Source organism: Miscanthus floridulus, chromosome 3 (assembly GCF_019320115.1).
Source record: "Miscanthus floridulus cultivar M001 chromosome 3, ASM1932011v1, whole genome shotgun sequence".
NCBI classification, from domain to species: Eukaryota; Viridiplantae; Streptophyta; class Magnoliopsida; order Poales; family Poaceae; genus Miscanthus; species Miscanthus floridulus.
In genome coordinates this window covers 53,159,750-53,181,361 of record NC_089582.1, presented here as the reverse complement: position 1 = coordinate 53,181,361, position 21,612 = coordinate 53,159,750, and the positions used below count along the sequence as shown (strand labels likewise).

At 45.5% G+C, this 21,612-nt stretch overlaps 2 protein-coding genes across 2 annotated transcripts; one reads left to right on the top strand and one right to left on the bottom strand.

The window, feature by feature from the left end:
- The first annotated feature begins 13,985 nt into the window (after positions 1–13,985).
- LOC136545739 (uncharacterized) lies at positions 13,986–15,018 on the top strand. The gene is made up of 4 exons (XM_066537723.1): positions 13,986–14,206; positions 14,305–14,397; positions 14,475–14,573; positions 14,717–15,018. Exons 1-4 carry the CDS (start codon positions 14,039–14,041, stop codon positions 14,879–14,881), a joined length of 525 nt encoding a protein of 174 aa, XP_066393820.1. The 5' UTR covers positions 13,986–14,038; the 3' UTR covers positions 14,882–15,018.
- A 981-nt stretch (positions 15,019–15,999) lies between these two features.
- LOC136545738 (senescence-specific cysteine protease SAG12-like) lies at positions 16,000–17,563 on the bottom strand. The gene is made up of 2 exons (XM_066537722.1): positions 16,965–17,563; positions 16,000–16,806 (listed from the first exon to the last, which is right to left on the bottom strand). Exons 1-2 carry the CDS (start codon positions 17,494–17,496, stop codon positions 16,208–16,210), a joined length of 1,131 nt encoding a protein of 376 aa, XP_066393819.1. The 5' UTR covers positions 17,497–17,563; the 3' UTR covers positions 16,000–16,207.
- Positions 17,564–21,612: the final 4,049 nt, after the last annotated feature.

The following is a 21,612-nucleotide window of genomic DNA, read 5'->3' as shown; positions in this document are numbered from 1 at the left end:
GGCATTATTTTTTTTTAAGCTGGGAGGATCTTTAGTCCCGGTTGTGGCAAACCGGGACTAAAGATCCCCACCTTTAATCCCGGAATGCTGGTCCCGGTTGGGAAACCGGGACAAAAGGCCTTTCCCAACCGGGACTAAAGCCACATTGTGTAGTAGTGATATAACTATACATAGACAACGAACGCAACTGAGAGATACTCGAAGATCACCGGACTCCGAGTGTGGCGGGCACGTCACTTGACCATCGTGGCACGTCTACGTCAGAGGCAACTAAAATTGTTAACGGAGAATAAATCTCCGAGGTGAGAGATGAGCGCATAGTCCAGGACTCAAACGCTGGTTGGCACCGAGCAAGCCTAAGGGGATCAGGTTGCTGCTAGTTTTGAGAGTCAAGTTTTATTAACATAATAACTCCAAGAGCCGTGTTTTTTAGCCTCCAAATTCATTCTGATACCTGGGACCCACTTGTTATGTGAGACCCCGCTGATGGGCTTAGCTGCGCCAGTCTGATGGGCCGGGCCGAATTGCGAGTACTGTAGCAACAAGCTGGTGTGAGTTACTGTAGCTACCGAAAGTTTAGTACCGTATCGGTAGTTCATAGTTCGTCGAACCAGCTTAAATAGCCAGGCCAAGGACGCATAGAAACCTTCGGTTAACCGTTTTACGCGAAGCGAGGACGAAAGCGTAAACAGGTTGCTACGTAGGTGGGGCCCATCCCTCGGTAGAGTGGGCCTGTACCGTGTGCCGGGTCTGGGGCGTTACAAATGGTATTCAGAGCCAACTCTCGTGGTTTCACGGACATATGGCTCGGGAGCTCGGACAGGTTGCGCATGGCTCTACAAGAGCATGGCAGTTGGGCCGGGGAGCTGGGAATATGGACGTAGGCCAAGAGAGTCTCGCGGTTTCACGGATATATGACTCGGGAGCTCGGACAGGTTGGCACTTGGGCCGAGGAGCTGGGAATATAAACGTGGGCCAAGAGAATCGGAGCTGGGAATATAAACGTGGGCCAAGAGAATCGGTCCTGGACATTTGCCCCGTTTGGTAGGTTGGTTCGGCCCTCGACGAGGACGTCGAATCCTAAAGGGTGGGTGTATGTGAGACCCCGCTGATGGGCCTAGCTGGGCCAGTCTGATGGGGCGGGCCGAATTGTGAGTACTGTAGCGACAAGGTGATGTGAGTTACTGTAGCTAACGAAGTTTAGTACCGTATCTGTAGTTCAGAGTTCGCCGAACCAGCTTAAATAGCCAGGCCAAGGACGCGTAGAAACCTTCGGTTAACCGTTTTACGCGAAGTGAGGACAAAAGCGTAAACGGTTTGCTACGTAGGTGGGGCCCATCCCTCGGTAGAGTGGGCCTGTACCGTGTGGCGGGCCTGGGGCGTTACATGTTATTAGATGCTACATAGTATGTTTTTTTCCTTTTTTTCCCTTTCCCTTTTTGTCTCCTCACATATATGGTAATGTTTGGTTCGGTCATTTTGGCCAGTAATTGGTTCCCAGCGCTAATGGAACCCCTTCCCCTTGCTTCTCGTTTGGTTTGCAATCAATTACACCATGAATAGATACGGGCCCATACAATTTCGTTACCCCTTTGCTCCAGACGTTATCTGATGTTGTTCTCGCCCGATCAGCCCCTACTCGTGCAGTAGCTAGCGGTTCCCTTCCACGAGGCATCATGCTGCATGGAACGTTGTTGCGGCTAGCCAAACTAGATTAAGGAAATGGAAGAGATTAAAAAATCCAACCAACAAATGTCGTTTTTTCTTACCCTGCAATGGATCACGGCGCTACTGATTTACCGTTGCCATTGCCTTGCCTAAGCCCGAACCAAACAGTCCACGGTCAACAAGAAGGGCGGTTGGTGGCAGACGTGGAAGGGAGGACAAGCTCGAGATCAAGACCAGGGCGGCTAAGTAACCAACTCGCGGGCGTCAAAAAAACTCAGGGTGGGGTGGCTATAGAGCTTGGAGTTGGGATAGTATGGAGCTCGGGGTAGGAGAGGGTGGTGGCTGACTAAAGTTGGTGAAGATGGCCAGAGCTTGAGGACTGCTAGGGTTCCGACTAGGAGGCCGAATTCGGTGCGAAAAGCAGGAGAGGCCAGGAATCTGATTTCGGTTGACGAGGAGGGTGGATCTTACGTATACGTACAAAATCAAAGGTTGTGCGATTGGGGTGGCACACAGGAGAGTGTCTGTGCAAATACTGGTGGGTGAATCGTGAAGACAGAGCAGGAGTCTTGGTGAGCCATAAGAACAAAGGTGTTTGAGGAGGAGATTAAACTTTTGAGGGGTGTCCTACTTTGGGTCAAAATTTCCTGTCCTGTTTCCATCTCTAGATTTGAGGGTGTCCGACTTTTATGGGTCCAAATAAAAACTCTGCTAAGCTTAAATTTTATCAATGGTCCAAAAAAGTAAGGTTAATAAGGCCTACTTCTTTTGCCGTTAAATAAACATTTTAGCATTTTTTCCACGAGAGGAAATCCTATTTCCATTATGTCACTAATGGAAATATAGGTGTTTTCAGAGCAAGTAAGAAACCTGCGGCTATACCACTAACCAACACGAGCTAGAGTTCTGACTCTGAATTGATTCTAGCGAACCAACATCAAGCAACCAACATGGACTGCCCCTACCAAGACAGTTTTTTTTTTTTGATACATTCCTGCCAAGGCTGTTAAGATATTTTTACAAATCAGAAAGTACTCGAAACACTAGCACATTTAAACTGCCACGTTACTACCCCACAGCAGCTCTACCTCGTCACTTCAGGCACACTTGACTTCGTCATCCTGCTGTTCAAATACAGAAATGCTCCGCGTCTGAACGGACGGACCGGGCCGTCCCACCCCGCCCGCGCTGCCCACCACACGCCACGCCTCAGCCCGCACAGCCCACCGCCCCCCCCCCACCCACCCCCCACACACACACCTGGAGTCACGCCTCCTGCAGCGGATGCGCTTCATCCGCCGGCGAGATGCCCACGGCGTACCTCCGCACCACCGCGAGCTTCATGCGCCGCCACCGACCTCCGGGCCACCGCGAGCCCCCGCCTGGAGTCGCACCTCCTACCGCGGCTACACTCCATCCGACAGTGAGATGCCCCGCTGGACCTCCGTGCCACCACGAGCTCCCATGCGTCGTCGCAGACCTTCGCGCCGTCGCGAGCTCCATGCGCCGACGACGACCTCCGCGCCAGCGTCGAGCTCCTCAATGATGAGCCTCCATTCGTCCAGGCAGCAAGGTGACATTGCACTGAAAGCACATGTTGCAAGCGTATGTTTCAAGTGTTTCAGATGTTTTCGAGGTACGTTGCAAATGTTTCATATTCATGTTGCAAAAGTAGATCGGGATGTTGCACATGATGCAATTGCTATAATATGTTTGAAGTGTATGTTCCAAATGTTTCATCTGTTTCAGACGTATGTTGCAAGTGTTTTATTTGGATATTGCATATATATGCAAGTGTTTCAAGTGTTTTCATACGTATACATTGCAAGTATTCTCATCCAGATCTTACAATGTTTGCAATGGCTAACACACATGTTTTCAAGTTTTTCCTGGTGTTTTTCAAGTGTTTCAGACATATGTTGCAAGGTTTTAGTTATTTTGGACATATATTGTAAATGTTTCATTTGAATGTTACAAAAATAAATCGGATGTTGCACATGTTGAATGGGACCACTTTGCCGCAGCAGCCGGTGCAGCTGCTGGGTGCTGCCGAGCGGGCAGACGATCCTCACGTGGGGTTGGGTGACACGGGAGACATCGGGGCAGCGCGGGCCACACATGGGCATGCGAAATGAGAAGACGTCCGTGCCTAAGCATCTCCGTTCAAATATTTTAGCGTTTTGAAGAGAAAAGGTCGTTCATTAATAATTAAGATGATAAAAACGGAGCGACACGGGAGCGAAAAAGCAACAGGGCCGCCGGCCTAGGCTGCCAAATATCTTGAGCAACAATCACCAACTCGTTGCTAAAGTGAAAGTAGCGAATCTAATAATCATGGAAGATGAGCATGTAACTAGAGTAATAATCCCTCTATTCCATAAAAAAGAATCGCTATAGGACTCGTGCTAGTCAAACTTAGATTTATAGAAAATATTAGCATCATTTGTATCTTCATATATTATGAAAATATATTCAATGATCTATCAATGATACTAATTATGTACAACAAAATTAATATTTTGCTATATGTATTTGATCAAAATTAAAGATTGTTGACTTCTTGGAAGCGAGAATAACTTTTTTTTATGGGATGGAGGAAGTACAATTCTTGTTGTCGTACAAATGAGACACATTTTTTTTTCAGGATACTCATTTTTTTCATAGTCATGAATGAAACAATTCATCCTAGTCATGAATCATTGAATTGTTTCATTGAATTGTTTCATTCAGGGTTCAGATTATTCGCTATAGATTTTCAATAAATCTGATATTTCAAGTTTTACTGGTCAGGCCTAATAGAACTGGGCTATCACCTAAAAGTATTCATCTTTTGAATTCAGCCCACTAGGTAGCACTACTACGAATTTCATTTTTTTACATGTTTTTCACCTTTTCAACTCCAATTTGGTCCGAACCGGTGGTGAAAATTTATCACTCCCAGTTCAAAAGCTGGTGAGGCGCAGTAACAACTAAGACCAATCCTGGCCTGGAACATGCACTACCAAAAAAATAATTTTAGGAGCCGGCCAGTCAGAGGCGGGCACATCTAGAGATCATCTCCGTAAATCGTCAAACGGCTTCTAGGCACATGACCGCCTCTAAAAATCATTTATAAAGTCGGGAGTTCTCAGGTGCCTGCCTCTGAAAATCATCAATTAGTAGAGGAGAGCGACTTAGGATGCCATCTCTAGAACTTAATTTTCAGCGACAGGTATCTTAAGATGCTCGTCTGATAATCACTATTAATAGAGATGCGTCGGTCTCTAAAAATAAATCTTCAAAGACAGACATCTCAAGATGTCCGTCTCTATAATTAGTTGAATCCAAAAATAATTTTTTTTTCATATGAACTCGGATGAAGATAAACTTTATACCAAAATTATAGTTCTCGACACGGTCTACAACTTGAGAAGTTTTTGGTTTCAAACAGTTTGGAGTTCTAAAATATTGTTTTAAGTTCATTATTTTAAAATTTGAAATTTAAAATTTAAAGTTTTCAGACAACCTTAGATATTGACCTCTAGAGCTTTATAGTTAATTTTTTTTATTTGAAATCATTTAGAGTCCTAAATATGTGCTTTAAGTTCATAGATTATGAAATTTAAAAATTTTAAATTTCTAAACGACCTTAAATGTTTACACATTTAATACCAAAGTTGTAGTCGCTGATCTACATCTTTGTTGTTAATAAGTTTTTTATTTCAAGATTTTTAGTGTCTGAAATATTCAACTATTTAAACTCACATGTTTTGATATTCAAATTTCTGGAATTTTCAAACAATCTCAGATAGAGTAACACACTCTTTACCAGAACTATAAAGCTCAATGAGACCTAAAACTTTGTAGTTGAAACTTTTTTTATTTGAAATCATTTAAGACTGAAATATTCAATACAATATTTTTGGTTGGTGGAATGGTATTATGTGCGTATCTTCCTCTCCTTATTGAGTTAGGTACGGTCTCATGACCAGAACAATAATTTTGTGTAATGGGAAGTAAGTTATACTGAAAATTAGAGTTTATTGAGCGCGTGTTTAGATGGCACCCAAAATCCAAAAAAGTGCTACAGTACCCATCACATCGAATCTCATGATACGTGCATGGAGCATTAAATGTAGACGAAAAAAAATAATTGCACAGTTTGATTGGAAATTACGAGACTAACGTTTTGAGCCTAATTAGTCCATGATTGAACACTATTTACTAAATAAAAACGAAAGTGCTATAGTAGCCCAAATTTCAACTTTCACCTAACTAAACACACCCTGATTTAAGGTTGTATACTGGATTCACATGCTAGATTTCTTCCCTATTTTGCGATTCTCTAGCCTAGATAAGTAATCAAGTTATGATGTCGTACAACTGTCACACTACTAATGCAAGTATTGATTTCTTTTTACATTTATAGGGTTGCTTACATCTCTTCTAGCACACCAGCTATCCTAATGCAAAGAGGTCGTGTACATTCCTTGAATGGCACGGTTTGAATGCTAGAGATATGAAAATTACAAATAGCATGGAACTGTTTCGCAATAGCAACCTGTAATGCAACACAGATGCTTATTAAACTAATTATAGCAATAGCAATATGCCAATGAAAACCAGCATATTATTGGTACAAATTCAAAGGTTAGCTATGTTCCAAAAAAGATTGTGAGTACTTCTCATTCCTAAAACAATCATGATGGATTACAAAAGAAATGGTTCAGTTTGGTGTTCTATAATGCTGTTGGGGGAAGGCGCCCCTAGCAGGACCCCCGCCTGACACTTGACCTCCCTCGACCTCGCGTCGATACTTCGTCTGCTCATCGACGCCCTCGTAGTCGAAGGTTTCTTTCCCATTTCTCCCTTTAGGTACCTGCGATAGAGACCTTCGAAGGTCACGAATGGCGGAGAGAATCCGGAGCCGGCAGAAGGACGGGAGAACCCTCGCCTGGTGCGGCGAAGGAGAGAAGCGGAGGAGAGCAAGAGGCTAGCCGCGGCGCTGTTAGGGCTTGGGGTAGTTTGGCCACGGGTGCAAGAAGTTACTCCTATGCAATCGGGCGATGTATTGGCTCTGCAAGGCATTTGTTAACCCTCTTGTAATTTCACCGATACCCGGGTATGGGCCTATAAATACCCGACAGTGCTGATGTTCAGACAGGGTGATTTTGGCAATTTAATGGGCAAATAATCCGCATTTATTGCCTGCTCTCCCTTTGGGTTACCTTTGCTTAAACCCGCTTTCGTTTATTCATACCACTACGGGAAACCCTCGGCCTCCCCTGCCTAGCCTTTAGCGAGGTGGGAGGCTAGGAGTGACCCCACAAATGCTTAACCATTTTTAGTTTGTTGAGTAATTTTTTTAGAAAGGACGGCAAAAGCTTTGCCGCTATTTATATTAGGCGATGAAAAAGAAAAACAAGTGTCGGCCAAGTTTTTTGAGTGGATACAAAGCCCAAAAACCACACAACTGGGCAGAGTATGCTACTCATCCCATATAATTAACTTGGTACTCCAACCAAACAACTAACAATTGCATACTATTGAATGCTCCAGTGAACTTCACCGAGCCAACTTGGTCAAGACTATAACACCCTCGGTGTTACACCATAAATCATTTACTAAAATATGTCATGAGCATCATGTTTATGCGTTAATGGATGTAATAGAGTGTACAGATCAATTTCTGTAACTCGAAACGATTAATAGAAATGCGAAACGAAAGTTGATTCTATAGTCGTATTATATCACTTAGGGTTTAAAACATATTTTTATTAAGCAAAAATGCTATAGAACATGTATGTGATACTTAAATAAAGTTTGAAGTACAAACTTTGTAGATGACAATGAAATACTTGCGGTTGAAAAAAAACTTAGAAATTTTCACTAGCTTTGAAATCGCAAATGAAAATCAAATTCAGCTCAAAAACTTAGAAATTTTCAAGTCTGCCAATAGTTAGACACTGCTATGTTTAGCAATTTATCGTGAGAGATTGGGTTAAGGAGTGGTATAGTGTTATAGCTCTATTTGGTAGTCTCATGTGCCATCTTGAGCATGGTGAAGACGGTTTAGGTTTAGGAGCAACCGTTTGGACGTGTTGAGCGCTTTAAAATTCGTGTGCATTACCGGTTTCGGGCTGGTTGGTCGCGTGGCCGCGATCACCGCGCTCGGGCGTTCGGCGTCGCTGTGATGGTTGCACGTGCACGCACTGCCGCGCGCGACCAGCCGTGGCTCGGCTGTCGCTAGCCACAGCGCGGAGCCGCTGCTGTTGCCACCTGCCCCGTCTCGCGCTGCGCTGCCATCGCGTCCGCCACTGCTCCTCGCATCGTGACGCTGCCGCTGTTGTTGCATCATCATCATGTCCGCGTTGGTCTGCTGCACCTCTATAATGTTGCCGCCCCTGTGCGTGTCGCCTCTACCGCACGCATGTGGGCGAGCCACCATCGCCATGCCATTTAAGGCGCTGCGACCGTGCGCACCATGTCGGTCTGGCACGTGTGCCTGTCGGCTAGCGTCGGCGCGTGGGCCTCCTGTTCCTGCCGCTCGCGTCCCGCCAGGGCAAGGATGAGCCGAGCCCACCTGTCGCGTCGTCTCTCTCTTTCCCTCTATTTTCTACCGCTGTCGCGTTGCGTCACGGTGAAGCCAGAGAGCGAGCACCTCTCATCAATTCCTCGTGCTCGCGTCTCTACCTTTATGCCCCTCTCCAGCCGACCCCACCACGCCTTGACTCGCGTCACGCCGAGCTCCAATTTTGGAGCTTTGCCCGCAGCCGTGCCGTTAAGGCCCGTCACCGCCCGCACCGTGGCCAGCATCCCCCACTTCACCTGTGCTAATCCCTCTGCGCCACTAGCTCGCCTTAGCTCTCTCTTCGTCATGCGCACACTAGTTGCAACTCTAGTGTCACTACCGCAGCCGTGCCTTTGTGGTCCACCATTTACCTCGCAGCGCGTGCATGGCCAGCCTCGCTCGGGTCGTCTCCGGCCGAGCCAGCTTCTCGGTAAGGTCACTAGTGAGTTGTCGTTTCTCACCCGCTACCCCTACTGCCTTGTTGTTGCTGCGTCATCACCATTGTCGTAGGGTGCCCACCGTCGTGGAGAGGTCCTTCTACGGTGTCCCGGCTCGTGCAACCGCTGCCCATCGTCTCGTGTCGAACCCTAGGTGAGCGTCGGCCTCGTAGATAGGTCAACGTGGGTCCCGTGTGGCCGGCGCAAGCGCCAGTGCCACCGCTCGCCACGCCGGAGCGTGCGGGGAAGGCCGGGGGCCTTGCCGTTGTAAAGAGGAGAAATATCTGAGGGTTTCGTTGCAAAGTCGTTGTCTATAGAAATAGTAACGTGGACAACGGGTTATTTTGCTCGAAGTCCAGGGGCGTTTTTGCTAATGTGCCAGCGCGTGCGGGATTTCCCCACCGTGAGCCGCCTCACGCTACAGGCCGGCCTCACGTGGGCCGCAGCGCGCTCGCGCATGCACGCTGCCCTGCGTGGGCCGCGTTGGGCTGAAAGCGGTTTACCTTTTTCGTGGAAAAATAGAAATAGCTTTTCATTTCAATTCTGAGCTGAAATTTGATAATTAATATAAAATAATGTAGATGTCCAAAAATTATAAAATAAATTTTATTAAGTTCCTAAAATTGTGCTCTATCTGTTAGTTTATTTAGTTCATATATATACTTGTTGATACAAGGAGCTATTAAATCAATTGAGAGTGCTTAATATTATTAGGTTAAATATTGTAGGAATTTTTTTGGCAAAATGGTGATAGCTTTAGCTTTAAAATTTTTATAGTAGATTCATGGTATTATTATGTGCTCATTGTAATTTTTGTAGCCCAAAAATAGACTATTTAATATGGTAGCTAAATACCCATTAAGGCTAAATGGATAATGACATGATATGGGTTTATAAAAATTAAGCACTCGTAGAGTGAGCTTGGAATCTATTTGATAGAGATAATGATTAGCTTAGTATTTTAGTCATTAGAGCTAGCTTAGTAGCTTAGCATGTGTATTCTTATTTTAAGAGTTGTTGTTGCCAAAATACTAAGTGTTGCATCATCATCGCATGTATATAGAGAACGAGTTGGCGGAGATCGTGACCATCAGAGATCACGAGTTCGAGGAGGAGATTCTCATGCAGGAGGAGATCCCAGAGCCACCACTGACTGACTGAGCTGACACCCCACCTACCCAAGGCAAGCCCCGATGCATAACCCTTATTTTGAATGATCACTGGATATATATATGTGATGTGCATTTATGTTATAGGAATTATATTGAAACTACATGCATAGATAACCTACCTATGAGTCCTACTAGCATAGGTCGAGTAGCTGCTATGCTTAGGCTATCGGTAGCGTGAGTAACCTATCGTTACTCACAATAGGTGATTATTATTATCACTCTCATGATAAAATGATGACAAGAAATGGAGATCGGGCAGTGATATGGTACGGGTATTGGTGTGTGTAAGAGGTTATATCCCGCGGCCAATGGGTCATAGCTTGATTACACTGTTTTTTCTGTCCATGTCAGTTAAGGACCGGTCGTTGCATTGGATTCTAGTCAGGTCACAGACTTATTATCCTGAGTATATACTTACTTATGGGAGCGGGAAGGCTCGTTGCTCTCTTGTCGTGGGTTCTGGCTCTTTTTGGACTAACTAATTGGAGGTGGGGATGGTGGAGGTCTAAGCATCACGCTGAGTCCGGGACTCATATGTGGGGGCTTGGAGTCCAAGTTTGGATGGGGACCTAGACCCCTTGACAGGAGAGTGGTGGGTTGATCCTGCTTGTGCCTGAGGTACAAGCGGGGCATGTGTTTCGATGTACCCAGCTGGGCTACATTGGTTCATGAATCGCCGTGTAATACGGTATGACTTGTCTATGTTCTAGCACCGTAGTAAGAATGGAAAGATAAAAGGTGGTGAAATGGATCTGATTGCTCAACTCTTGCTTGAAATTAGAACATGTGCTTACATAGAATGGTTAGCTAATGAACTAATCATGACTGCTAATAAAATACATACATAAGGATTCACTGCTAGTAATGCTTTTGCAAAAAGGAACCCCAGCAAACCATAAAGCCTATCATATCCTTTGGAGTCGGGAAACTATTCCCACTAGTCGGGTAAGTCTTGCGAGTACATTGTGTGCTCATGATTTATTTAGCCCTGTTACAGGTGTAGCTTGAGGAGTAGCTATTGTGTGGAGGATTCTTCTAGTGGGCACAGACGGATCCTTGTATCTTATCGTTAGATGTTTATTTTAATTCTGCTGTTGAAATTCCGCACTCTAAACTTGGTGGTGTAATAATGTATTTCTGAGAACTCTCGTTGTATGAAATGGACTAAGTATTGTAAACTCGTTCTCATTATTGTATCCTGGAGGAAAAACATGGATTGTTCGAGTTCTCCCTTGGGGTGTGCCCGACAGAACCATCCAATGTAGCTTGCTTTTGGAGTGCTTAGTGTCTAGTGGAAGACAAGCGCCTCCGAAGATGTGGTATTTCGGGCGGTTCTGCCACAAAGACAACCCAACTAGCAACTCAACTTGGTCGAAATGAAACGATCCAACTAGCAACTCCACAACTAAAGCAACTGAGGACGCCACAACTAGCCAAAAATAAAAACTCGAGCAACCAAAACAAAACAATTGTGCCAAGCACCACCAGCGAGGCCAACTGAAGCACCACCAAGGCCAAACAGTTGGAATGGAGCGCCTCGCGACGCCTTCAAGAAGGAAATGACGCCAAATGGCCCATGAGGGAAGGTTTTTATCTGCAAAACCCAGCTCAGCGCGAGAATAGGTGCGAGAAGGACGCCTCCAAGGAGGAAAATGACGTCCGTGGATGTCGCCGTCCAGGCTTTCGCCATGAACTCTCACATCCATCCAATGCCGCCCGCCATTGGCCACCACAAAGGAGACAATCACGAAAGAAGATGCTAGTGCCAATCGCGAGCGTCCCTACGCCACCATGCGTACCGTGAGCGTTCTCACAGTAGCGTAGCCGCATGACGACGCCCCCGACCCATCACAAAGATGGGACATAGAGAACCAAAGGGGCTACTCTTTGACCCGAGCTGCCACAGAGAGCTACAAGATGGACTAAGCCCCCTGCCGGAACCAGCCAAACTGGTTAGCAACAAGGGAGAGGATGATGATGGGGAGAAGGAGGGGGCTAGGGGAAGGGGAGGTAGAAGCCTAGCTGGCCTGCCCGACAGCAACCGATCCCCGGCCACACGCCCAACCGCCCTCCTCGCAGCCCAGAGCTAGCGCCAGACTCACAGAACCAGCCGCCACCAACCCAGAACAGGCCGCCCCAAGGATCCAGCCAAAGGAGGACCACCGCCACAGGAAGCACGCCGGAGCCACAGGCAGCATGCGGATCCGGTCACCCCCTTCATGGATCTAGCCATCCTCTGAGTAGAGCATGCGCTAGACCACGAGGAGATCCCACATGCCGCCAGCCACAACCTCTGAGCCGCCACCATGAGCTCCACCGTCGCATCCTAGGTTAGCAGGGCCAAAAACAGGGCCTAACCCATCAGATCCAGTGGTCCTTTGAAGATCTGGCCATGGGGATGTTGCTTCGCCCGCCGGAGTTGAGAGAGTCTCAACCATTGTTGCTTGGGGATGCTAGAACCACAACCGAGCTTGAGAGAAACCCCGCCGCCACCTTCCTCGCGTTCGCACGGACCTCCGGCGACCCGCTCGGGCGTTGGCGAGAGGCAGGGTAGGGAGGAGATGGGGCGGCAGCGCTAGGGTTGGTGGTTCCGCCCGAGCTGCCCCAGGAGGAGTGACACGGGAGAGGGGAGGAGTGGCGTGCTGCCACTACAAGAAAACCTAACATAAACGATAGTTCATAAGTCCATATTTGTGCAGGTCCTCACAATGCAACGGGGCAGGTATGGAAATCTCACAGTCGCAGCATTGAAAAGATCACAGTTCATAAGTCATGGATTGCTTCGTCAACAGCAAGTGAGGCGAACCTACCCAAACATTAGTAGTGACACAACAATCCACAATAGTCTAAATGAAGACACCAATAATGTTCATACATCAGTCAGGAAAACTACTCAAGTACCAGAAGCAGGTTAAGGATGTTATATCTAAGTTATCTCTATTTAACTGAAAGTTCATTACAATGTATGTCTAAGAAATAGTTTACATAACCTATTGTTCCACTTAACATTGTATTTCTGTAGATGACTCGGAACATGGAGGAGATACTTTGTCTGATAGGATAGTAAAAGCAAAGAAATCCAAATATGCAAGTCAGCCATGTTCTTCATATGCTAGCGAAAATTCAGATGATGAAGAAGCAACAGATGAATGGCATCAATGGAACTGGAAAACAAAGAAGTTCAAATGTTAGACTCTGGCATCTTAAATGAGTAGAAAATCTATATCGAACTAATTTTCATTATTTACAGTTAGCACTTATGTGTTGCAGCCACCTTCAGTAGAGATGACTGTAGGGCTATTGATCAAGATAGGATGCTTGCTGGAAGGAGCAGAGATGGCAACAGGCCTATTGATCAGTACAGGGCACATGCTGCAAGGAGTAGCGATGATCACAGGGCCATTGATCAACAAAACACGCATGCTGAAAGGAGACGGATTCCACAGAGTTCTACATGTTCAATGCAGGATGGTATGGAAAAAAATACTTATGTTGAACACTTTGTAGATGAACATTTATTTTTTGACAGTGCATGTTGCGACAAAAATTACCAATCATAGATGAAGAAAAATCATAATGTGGTGCTAATAACATATTCAGGAATAAGAGTTTAGTGCACATGTTACAATACTCATTTAGTGATAGATACTCCATTTGGACCATTTACTTTAAGATGAATTATCAGATAATGACAACATGGAAACTGAGGAAGTACAAGAGCAGCAGCGACCTGCAGATACATCAAATGGTCTGGACACTAAACCAAGTAAAAATACTTTTCTTTACCAAAATGAGTTTGACTCTTCTTTTGTATATGTTTTAGGTGGCAAAACAGTACAGAAACGGCAAGGCCGTGGAAGAAATAAATGTAAGAAGGTTGCAAAACTAAAGGCAGGCGAGAAAATTAAAGTAATGTTCTACAACAATCGGGCTTTATCTAAAACATTCCCAAGACAGTTGGGTAGAATAGTCCGTGATTCTAACATTACTCCAATCAGAGTGAAGAAATGGACTGATATAAGTGCAGCAGCTCAAAAACACATTTTTGATGCAATTAAGGTACACGCTTCCTTACATATATAAGTCAGTATACTTAGTTTTTTCCTTCAAGAATCTTGTACTCATATTGAAACATTGGTTTAATATCTATGCAGGACAAGTTTGAAAATGCAAATCCAGACATTGAAATTGATGTATACAAAGCTGAGATCATGGAGCACGCTAGAGATCTATGGAATAATTGGCGTGGAGACTTGAATCGGCAATTTGTGAAGCCAGCAAGGAATATGCAGCAAGCTATTAAGAACTGCCCTAAAGGGATTAAAAAACCTGATTGGGAGTGGCTTGTCAAGGAACATTTCTACAGCAAGGATTTCATAGTAAGTGTTAATCTTCTCACTTACATAGTAACAACTTGTGTGTTGCACATTTTATCACTTGTGACTATGGTTAGTAAAATTATTTCATGGAACTGTAGGATAAGAGCAAGAGAAACTCTAAAAACAGATCCAACTTGAAAATTCTTCATCACAGTGGTAGCAAACCATACAGACAGATCATATGGGACAATGTATGTATAGTATTCTGCGCTCACTTTTTCAGTTATTAGCTCTCGTTACTTGTGTTTTGATGTTCTGCCTGTAATAGGGTGGCAAGGAAAACAATCCTCCAACTTTGGATAAATTATTTTCTCTCACTCGCATGAAGGATGGCACCTTTGTGGATTCTGAAACCTCTACCAAGCACGTAAGTTTATAGTTGCCTTTGGATTCATTTTGCTAGGCATTATTGTAGATTAGTTACAAATGTATTCGGATATATCCCTCTTACACAAGAATAAATACACATGTGTTGGTAGAAGCACCTAATTCTAATTGCTTTGTTCACAGGCAGAGATTGAGGTGGAAAGGCTACTGAACCCTTCCCTTTCTAATGTGGAACTTATGGATAAGTGCTTTGAATCAAATAGGCGTGACCATGTTGTTGGTTATGGTGGTGGAATAAAAGCAAGAGACTTACGGAGTCCGATTGTTACCAAAGCTGAACTGATATAAAAGCTTACACAGTCTGAACAGGAAAAGAAAGAACTTCAAGAAGATAATCGAGCACTTCATGAGGAAAATCGAATGATTACCAATCGTGTTAGCCGAATGGAAGAAGAATGGGCAGAATTAAAGCGTAATATGAGTGCTAGTTCAGCTCATGAATAAAAGTGATTATCTGTAAGTATCTACACCTAGAAAAATTATTTATACCAGATCTCTTTATTTGATTTTATTTGTTTGTTGTTGATATGAAATTTGCATATTGCAGGGAGCAAGATGAAGAGCAACATTAGCAGCATGACCTCACAGTTGTTCATGAGAAGGCATTTGATGGGTGGATCCCTTCAAGCATAGCTTAGTGCTACCTTGTTATTTGTAGTCTTAAGTCAGCTAGTATTTGTTTCATGTTTTGGATTGTATTTACCCCCTTGGTCACATGAACCATCGAGGACCATTGTGAAGTTGAGTTTGTGGAATGTTGCAAATTAATTCATCTATAAATTGCCTATTGTGAAAGCATGCCATTGTTTATGTCGCATATTGGTTGCTGATGCTATTGCCATTCCAATATAAAATTATTAGTCATAAATGTGTGGTTGTTAATGCTATAAAAGTGGTCACTGCTACCCTCCATATAGTACCTTGTACAAACAACTAGCGACCACAAATGTGGTTGTTAATGCATTATGGTAGATGGCACTATGATATTAACGATGACGCATGTGGTTGTTGTTAATATAAATGTTGTCGTTAATGCTATAGTATCAACGACCACATATTATCCCGTCGTTGAAAAGTTAACGACGGGAAATTGTGTGTGGTCGTTAATAGTATTAACGACGGAGCCTTTAACGACCATGGACGACCACATTTTTGTGGTCGTTAAAACGACCACATATCAAGTTTTAATGACCACATATCCCATCGTTAATAACACTTTTTCTTGTAGTGTGCCCTGCTGCAATGCGTGGGGTTCCTGCTACTAGTTTGGTGATGCTTGGATCACTTCACTGTAATTTAAAGTTGATCCAAACAGAATCTTGGCATTATCGACCACCAATGTTGTTCCACATTTCATAATGAGTGCTTGATGTTGTCTATTGAAGCGAGTAAATGACGATTGACAGTGACACGTTGTACATAGGAGTAATTCATTTCCAGAAGTCGTTTTCGCACAAGAATAAAGTTTACACGCCACACGCGAGGTGCCGTGGATTATTATTTACAACAAGTGTACTAGTACACGTAATAGCAGGAAGAAAAAAAGTTTGACTCGATCATATGCTGACTATTTAATTAAAATAAAAAAGGAAAAAAAGGATGTACATCATGTCGTCACATTAGTGGGAAGGACGGGCGGATGGCGATGCCACAGAGCCCCTCCAGCTTGCCCGCGACGTCCTTCCTCATCCTGATGTATCCGCCGTCGCCCCAGCTCTCCCCCCACGAGTTCTTGATGATCCAGTACTTGTCTCCGCCGGCGCCGGCCACCTCCTGGCCGTAGCCTACGACGGTGACGCCGTGGTTCAGGTTGGTCCCGCAGGGCCCGTTGTACACTCCCTTCTTGTAGTGCTGGAAGTTGTCCCCGCCGGCCTCGATGGACACGGCCACGGGCTGCCCCGCCACGGCGTTCGCCAGCGACGCCTCGCTCCGGGTGGCCACGCGCCGGAGCCCCGCGATGCTGACCGTGTTGTGGGAGAGCTTGGCCCTGTTGCAGGCATCCGTGGTGCCCGTGTACGGGTAGTCGTCCTCCGTGGTGAGCCCGCCGTTGGAGGTGATCCACCGCAGCGCGCGGTAGCTGATGCCGCCGTCGCAGCCGGCGTCCAGCGTGTCGCAGTCCACCAGCTCCTGCTCCGACAGCGACACCAGCTTCCCCGTCCGGATCTGGTAGATCCCTTCAACCACCGCCACCGTCGAGAACGCCCAGCACGACCCTGCACACGCAGATGCAGGCAAAAGCATGTGTTTTGGGCAGTGACAAGCATGCATGCATGTGGTTAGGGACAGGTGAGAGCAATAATAGGTGGCAAATGACAGGTGCCAGGACGGAATGACATGATGATGCTCTTTACGGGTTGTGACTTGTGCGTACCACATCTGCCTTGGTTCTTCACAGGCGTCACGGCGCCGCTGGCCCGCCAGTCCACGCTCGCCGGCGCGGCGGTGGACAGGTTCACGTACACCGGCAGCTGGCCCGGCGCGCCCCGGCCGACGGCGTCAACGGGCCCAGCGCGCGTGGTGATCACCGCCTGGTCGTCCTCGTCGTCGTCCGCAGGCAGCTGCGCCGGCGCGGGCGCCGTGTACATGGCCATGAACTCCTGGTTGGTGAGGTCGGTGTAGGCCGTCTCGCCGAGCTCGTACGTGAGCCCCGCCGCCTCGGCCTTGGCGTTGGTGGCCTCGATGTACGCCATGTTGCGCGCGTACACCCGGAACCGCCGCCGCTCCTCGGCGACCGTGGCGTAGGACTTGTTGTACGCCGCCTTCCACCGCTGGAACCGCTCCATCATCGGGCTGCCGCCGGAGTACGGTCTGTGGGCCATCGCCGACGAGCAGCCATGATGGAAGACAGCGATGAGGAGGAAGAGGACCACGCATGGCAGCGACCGCTTGGAGGAGGACGCCATGGGATGATGATCGGGACTGGTTGGCCTAGCCCGCGGTTGGTCTACGCTAATGGAAACAGGATGAGACAAAATGATTTGATGGAGGTGCATATATATAAACAACGAGTGGTGCTGAGATGGATATACGTACACTACTGTGATTGGAGAGGGGACGGACAAGTCAAAGTCTTGGCTTCACGCCGGCCTTCACGGCTTCACCTCGGCCCTTGTGCTGACAAAGCTAGCCAGTCAGACAGACACACCACACAGGAGTTCAATCTTGTAATGCTCTGGAAATTATTGGTGATGCAAATCACCTCTTCTATGGAATCATGAAAACCCCATTAGAAAAACATACCTAGAAGTTTGAAAAACAATGAAATGATGCACATGCATAGAACATCTTTAGATGTACATTATCACAAAAATTTGAGATTCAAACTCCATCTGGACAAACTAATATGAAAAGAACAAATTTCAGGTACATATGCACTACAAGACAATTTTTTCTTATGAAATTTTACAATATACATTTATAGATTATAGATGCACATCTTTTTTATATTTGTTCTATATATGTGATGGCTTATTTATTTATTTTTCATATATCGTTTGACAGCTTTAGATCGCTAGTCTGTTACAATCTCGTTGTATAGGATTAATGTGGTAGGTTTAGCCACTAAAAACGAAACACTAACTTCTTTGAGCTTATACTAATACTAAGTTTTTATTTACTTGTCTTTCAAAATTTGAAAATCAAGCTACTACTTTTTTCTAATTTGCAATTTTAAATTTAGACTTTTACTAATTCTAATTTATATGCACTATATTCATTTATATATTCTCTTTCCAATTATCTTAGAGACAAAACATTAATTTTATATTTTAATCAAATTTATTACCTTACTGTCGATGCGGGACCCACAGGATACCCCGCAAGGGAAAGAGAAGATCTAGTCTAACTAGGATTCTTCCTATGTAATCTTAGTAGTAGTACTATTCAGTAATCTTACTAGGAACTCTCATTGTAAACCGACTAGGACTCTGGCCTCCTGGCTATATAAAGGAGGGCAGGGCTCCTGAAAAAGGAGAGAACAACAATTGTACACGATACTTCATAATCAATCCAACGCAGAGGCTAACGTCGGCTGGACGTAGGGTTGTTACTCGACCATAGTCGAGGGCCTGAACCAGGATAAATCGACTGTCTCTCGCATTCACCGTCGAGTTCCGCATACGCTGAAGCCCGAACATACTGCCTCGGGTATCCCCGTGGCAGGCTATCGGTGGTGAAACATCGACAGCTGGCGCGCCAGGTAGGGGCCTTTCGGCGACTTTGCATCCGAGAGCTCGATGGACCTCGATAACATGATCTTCCCGACGGGATCAATTTTCATCTTTGGCTCATGGATCTGCGAGACAGACAACTACGGCAAGCTTCAAGGCCATTTCCTCAAAGATCCGGATCATCATGAAGAATTTCCTATTTCGACAACTACGACGGATCAGCTCACCAGAAGATTCGCGCAGCTCATGATATCCGATTCAAATCAGATTTCACGGCTACGTGCATCCGACTCGAATTCAAGTTCCATGTCCAAGGTGGAGTTTTATTCGAGTTCTTTCAAGAAACCGAGTTCTTCTTCGGCAGGATTCCAGAGCACAACCCAAAATAACTCGGATTACATTTAGAGTTCTTTCAAGAAGTTGAGTTCTTTTCCGTTTGGGCTCGACAACATGGCAAAATCCTATCAGGGACAGTTCGAAAGGTCTTTCAATCCAATGCTTGGGATACCACTAACAGGAGCCCAGGAGGGTCTCGTACTAACGATAACATCGCAAGACTGTATCATCCACTGGCCAGGTTCCGTTCCTGAAGATAGCGGAACCCAACTAGTCAGCACAACAACAACAGCTATTCTACCTTACCAAGAAGGAGACTTGATCTACGACATCGAAGCATCTACTGAAGTCATCAGCAACTCCGACAGTATGAAAACTAACACCAATAACAGAACGACGCACGCACGGGAAGTACTCATGGTTCAACGTCCTCGGTCACCATTAAATCCCCCAGAAGCACCCGATGTCAGGTCATCGGATGAATCAGAATCCAACATATCACCCTTTGCCCAGGGCTACGATGGAGAAACTGAGAGTCAGAAACAAGCTAGAGAAAGAAAAAACAAGTTGAAGCAAGGGCGCCAACACCGTGCTAGGCAGCGCAGGGAAGCCTGGATCAGATATGAGTCAGAGTTGGCTGAATACGATAGAAGAAAATCACAACGAGAAGTCGAAGGAAGACGCACGGCGAATACGCCTTACGATAAGATTCAAGAAGCATTAGAAGAACTCAGGGCAACTTCATATCCTGGTGAGAAGTATGAACAGCTCCAAGACTTGCTCCAGACGACGATCCCGAGAACGCATGAAGAGAGAGACCAATCAAGACTACCCGCCAGATCAACAACCCACAGGCAAGAAGATCAAAATCAACGGAAGTCTACTTTTGAATGACTTGAGCCAGGTGGAAGCCATAACGGAGAAAGTAGGAAGGAACATAATCAAGGCCACCAATTTGAACAACCAAGAAAGACCAGGAGTAGGGTGCCTACCCAGACAGCCTCGCAGACTTATTCCCATCAAAACAACAGTGGGCCAGAAGGAGGTGCCGAATCCGAATTCAAAGAAGCCAAAACACACGACAGATTCCCCTGTTTTGCAAACAGGCTTGCATCAGTACGATTACCTCACAAGTTCAAACCGTCTAACCACTCCAAGTATGATGGCAAAATTGAACCAAGGCAATGGCTCAGAATATATTCACAATCAATTGAACTCGCCGGAGGAGACAACGATATCAAAACCCTGTTCTTTCCCATGGCACTAGAAACTATGCCCCTCCAATGGTTTGATAAATTGAACCCAGGATCGATCAGAAATTGGGAGGACTTGCAAAGAGCTTTTTGTGAAAATTTCGCGGGTATCATCACACACCCGATCACTCATGTAGAACTGAAAGGACTCAAGCAAAAGGGAGGCGAAAGTCTCAGAAATTACTATCGACGATTCGGCGAACTATGGGCTCAAGTGCATGACATCACCGAACGAGAAGTAATTGAAGCTTTCTCTCACGGAATCATGGCTAGGTGGCAATTTCAAGACTTCTGCAAAGAAAATCCGAGAAACAATGAAGAATTCAGACGAATGGTGGAAAAGATGATTACTACAGAAGAAAAAACACGAGAGAGGTTCCCGGATAGAAGCAACCAGGACAACCCGGACAAGCAAAATCATCGAAATAGCAGACATCAAGAAAGAAAACGTAGACCAGACAATACCATAGCAATGGCCGACAAATCAAAGAAGTTTTCCAAACCCAGAAGATATGATGACATTGAAAACATACGTTGCCCATTGCACCCCAATGGGAGACACACCATCGGAAATTGCTACACTTTCAATGATCGATACACAAGAAAAGATAGTAAGGAGAACACCAAAGAGGACAATCATAAAAAAGATGAAGACAACCATGAGGACAAAGGATTCCAAAAACCTAGGGGAACGGTAGCAGTGATCTTCTCGGGGCTCCAGATTGCAGAAGCAAATATCAAGAAAAACTAGCACTACGGACTATCATGACGGCAGAACCGGCTACACCAAGATATCTCAATTGGTCACAATATCCAATCCAATTTTCAAGAGAAGACCAATGGACTAGCGTGGGAAACGCAGGCCATTATCCACTGGTTCTAGATCCAACTATTGCTGGTATGACTGTCACCAAAGTACTAATCGATGGGGGAGCCGGACTCAACATCATCTTTTCAGAAAACACTAAGGAAGATGGGGCTACAATTCGCCGGGATGATTACACCAACAAGTACACCTTTTTACGGCATAGTACCAGGCAAGGCAGCCATGCCACTCGGACAAATTACTTTACCCGTTACTTTTGGAACTCCTTCGAACTACTGAATAGAGTTTATCAAATTTGAAGTCGTGGACTTCGATTCATCATATCATGCAATCCTCGGACGCCCAGCACTGGCAAAATTTATGACAATACCACATTATCCATACTTACTGCTTAAGATGCCAGGACCCAACGGTATCCTTTCTCTTCGAGGTGAT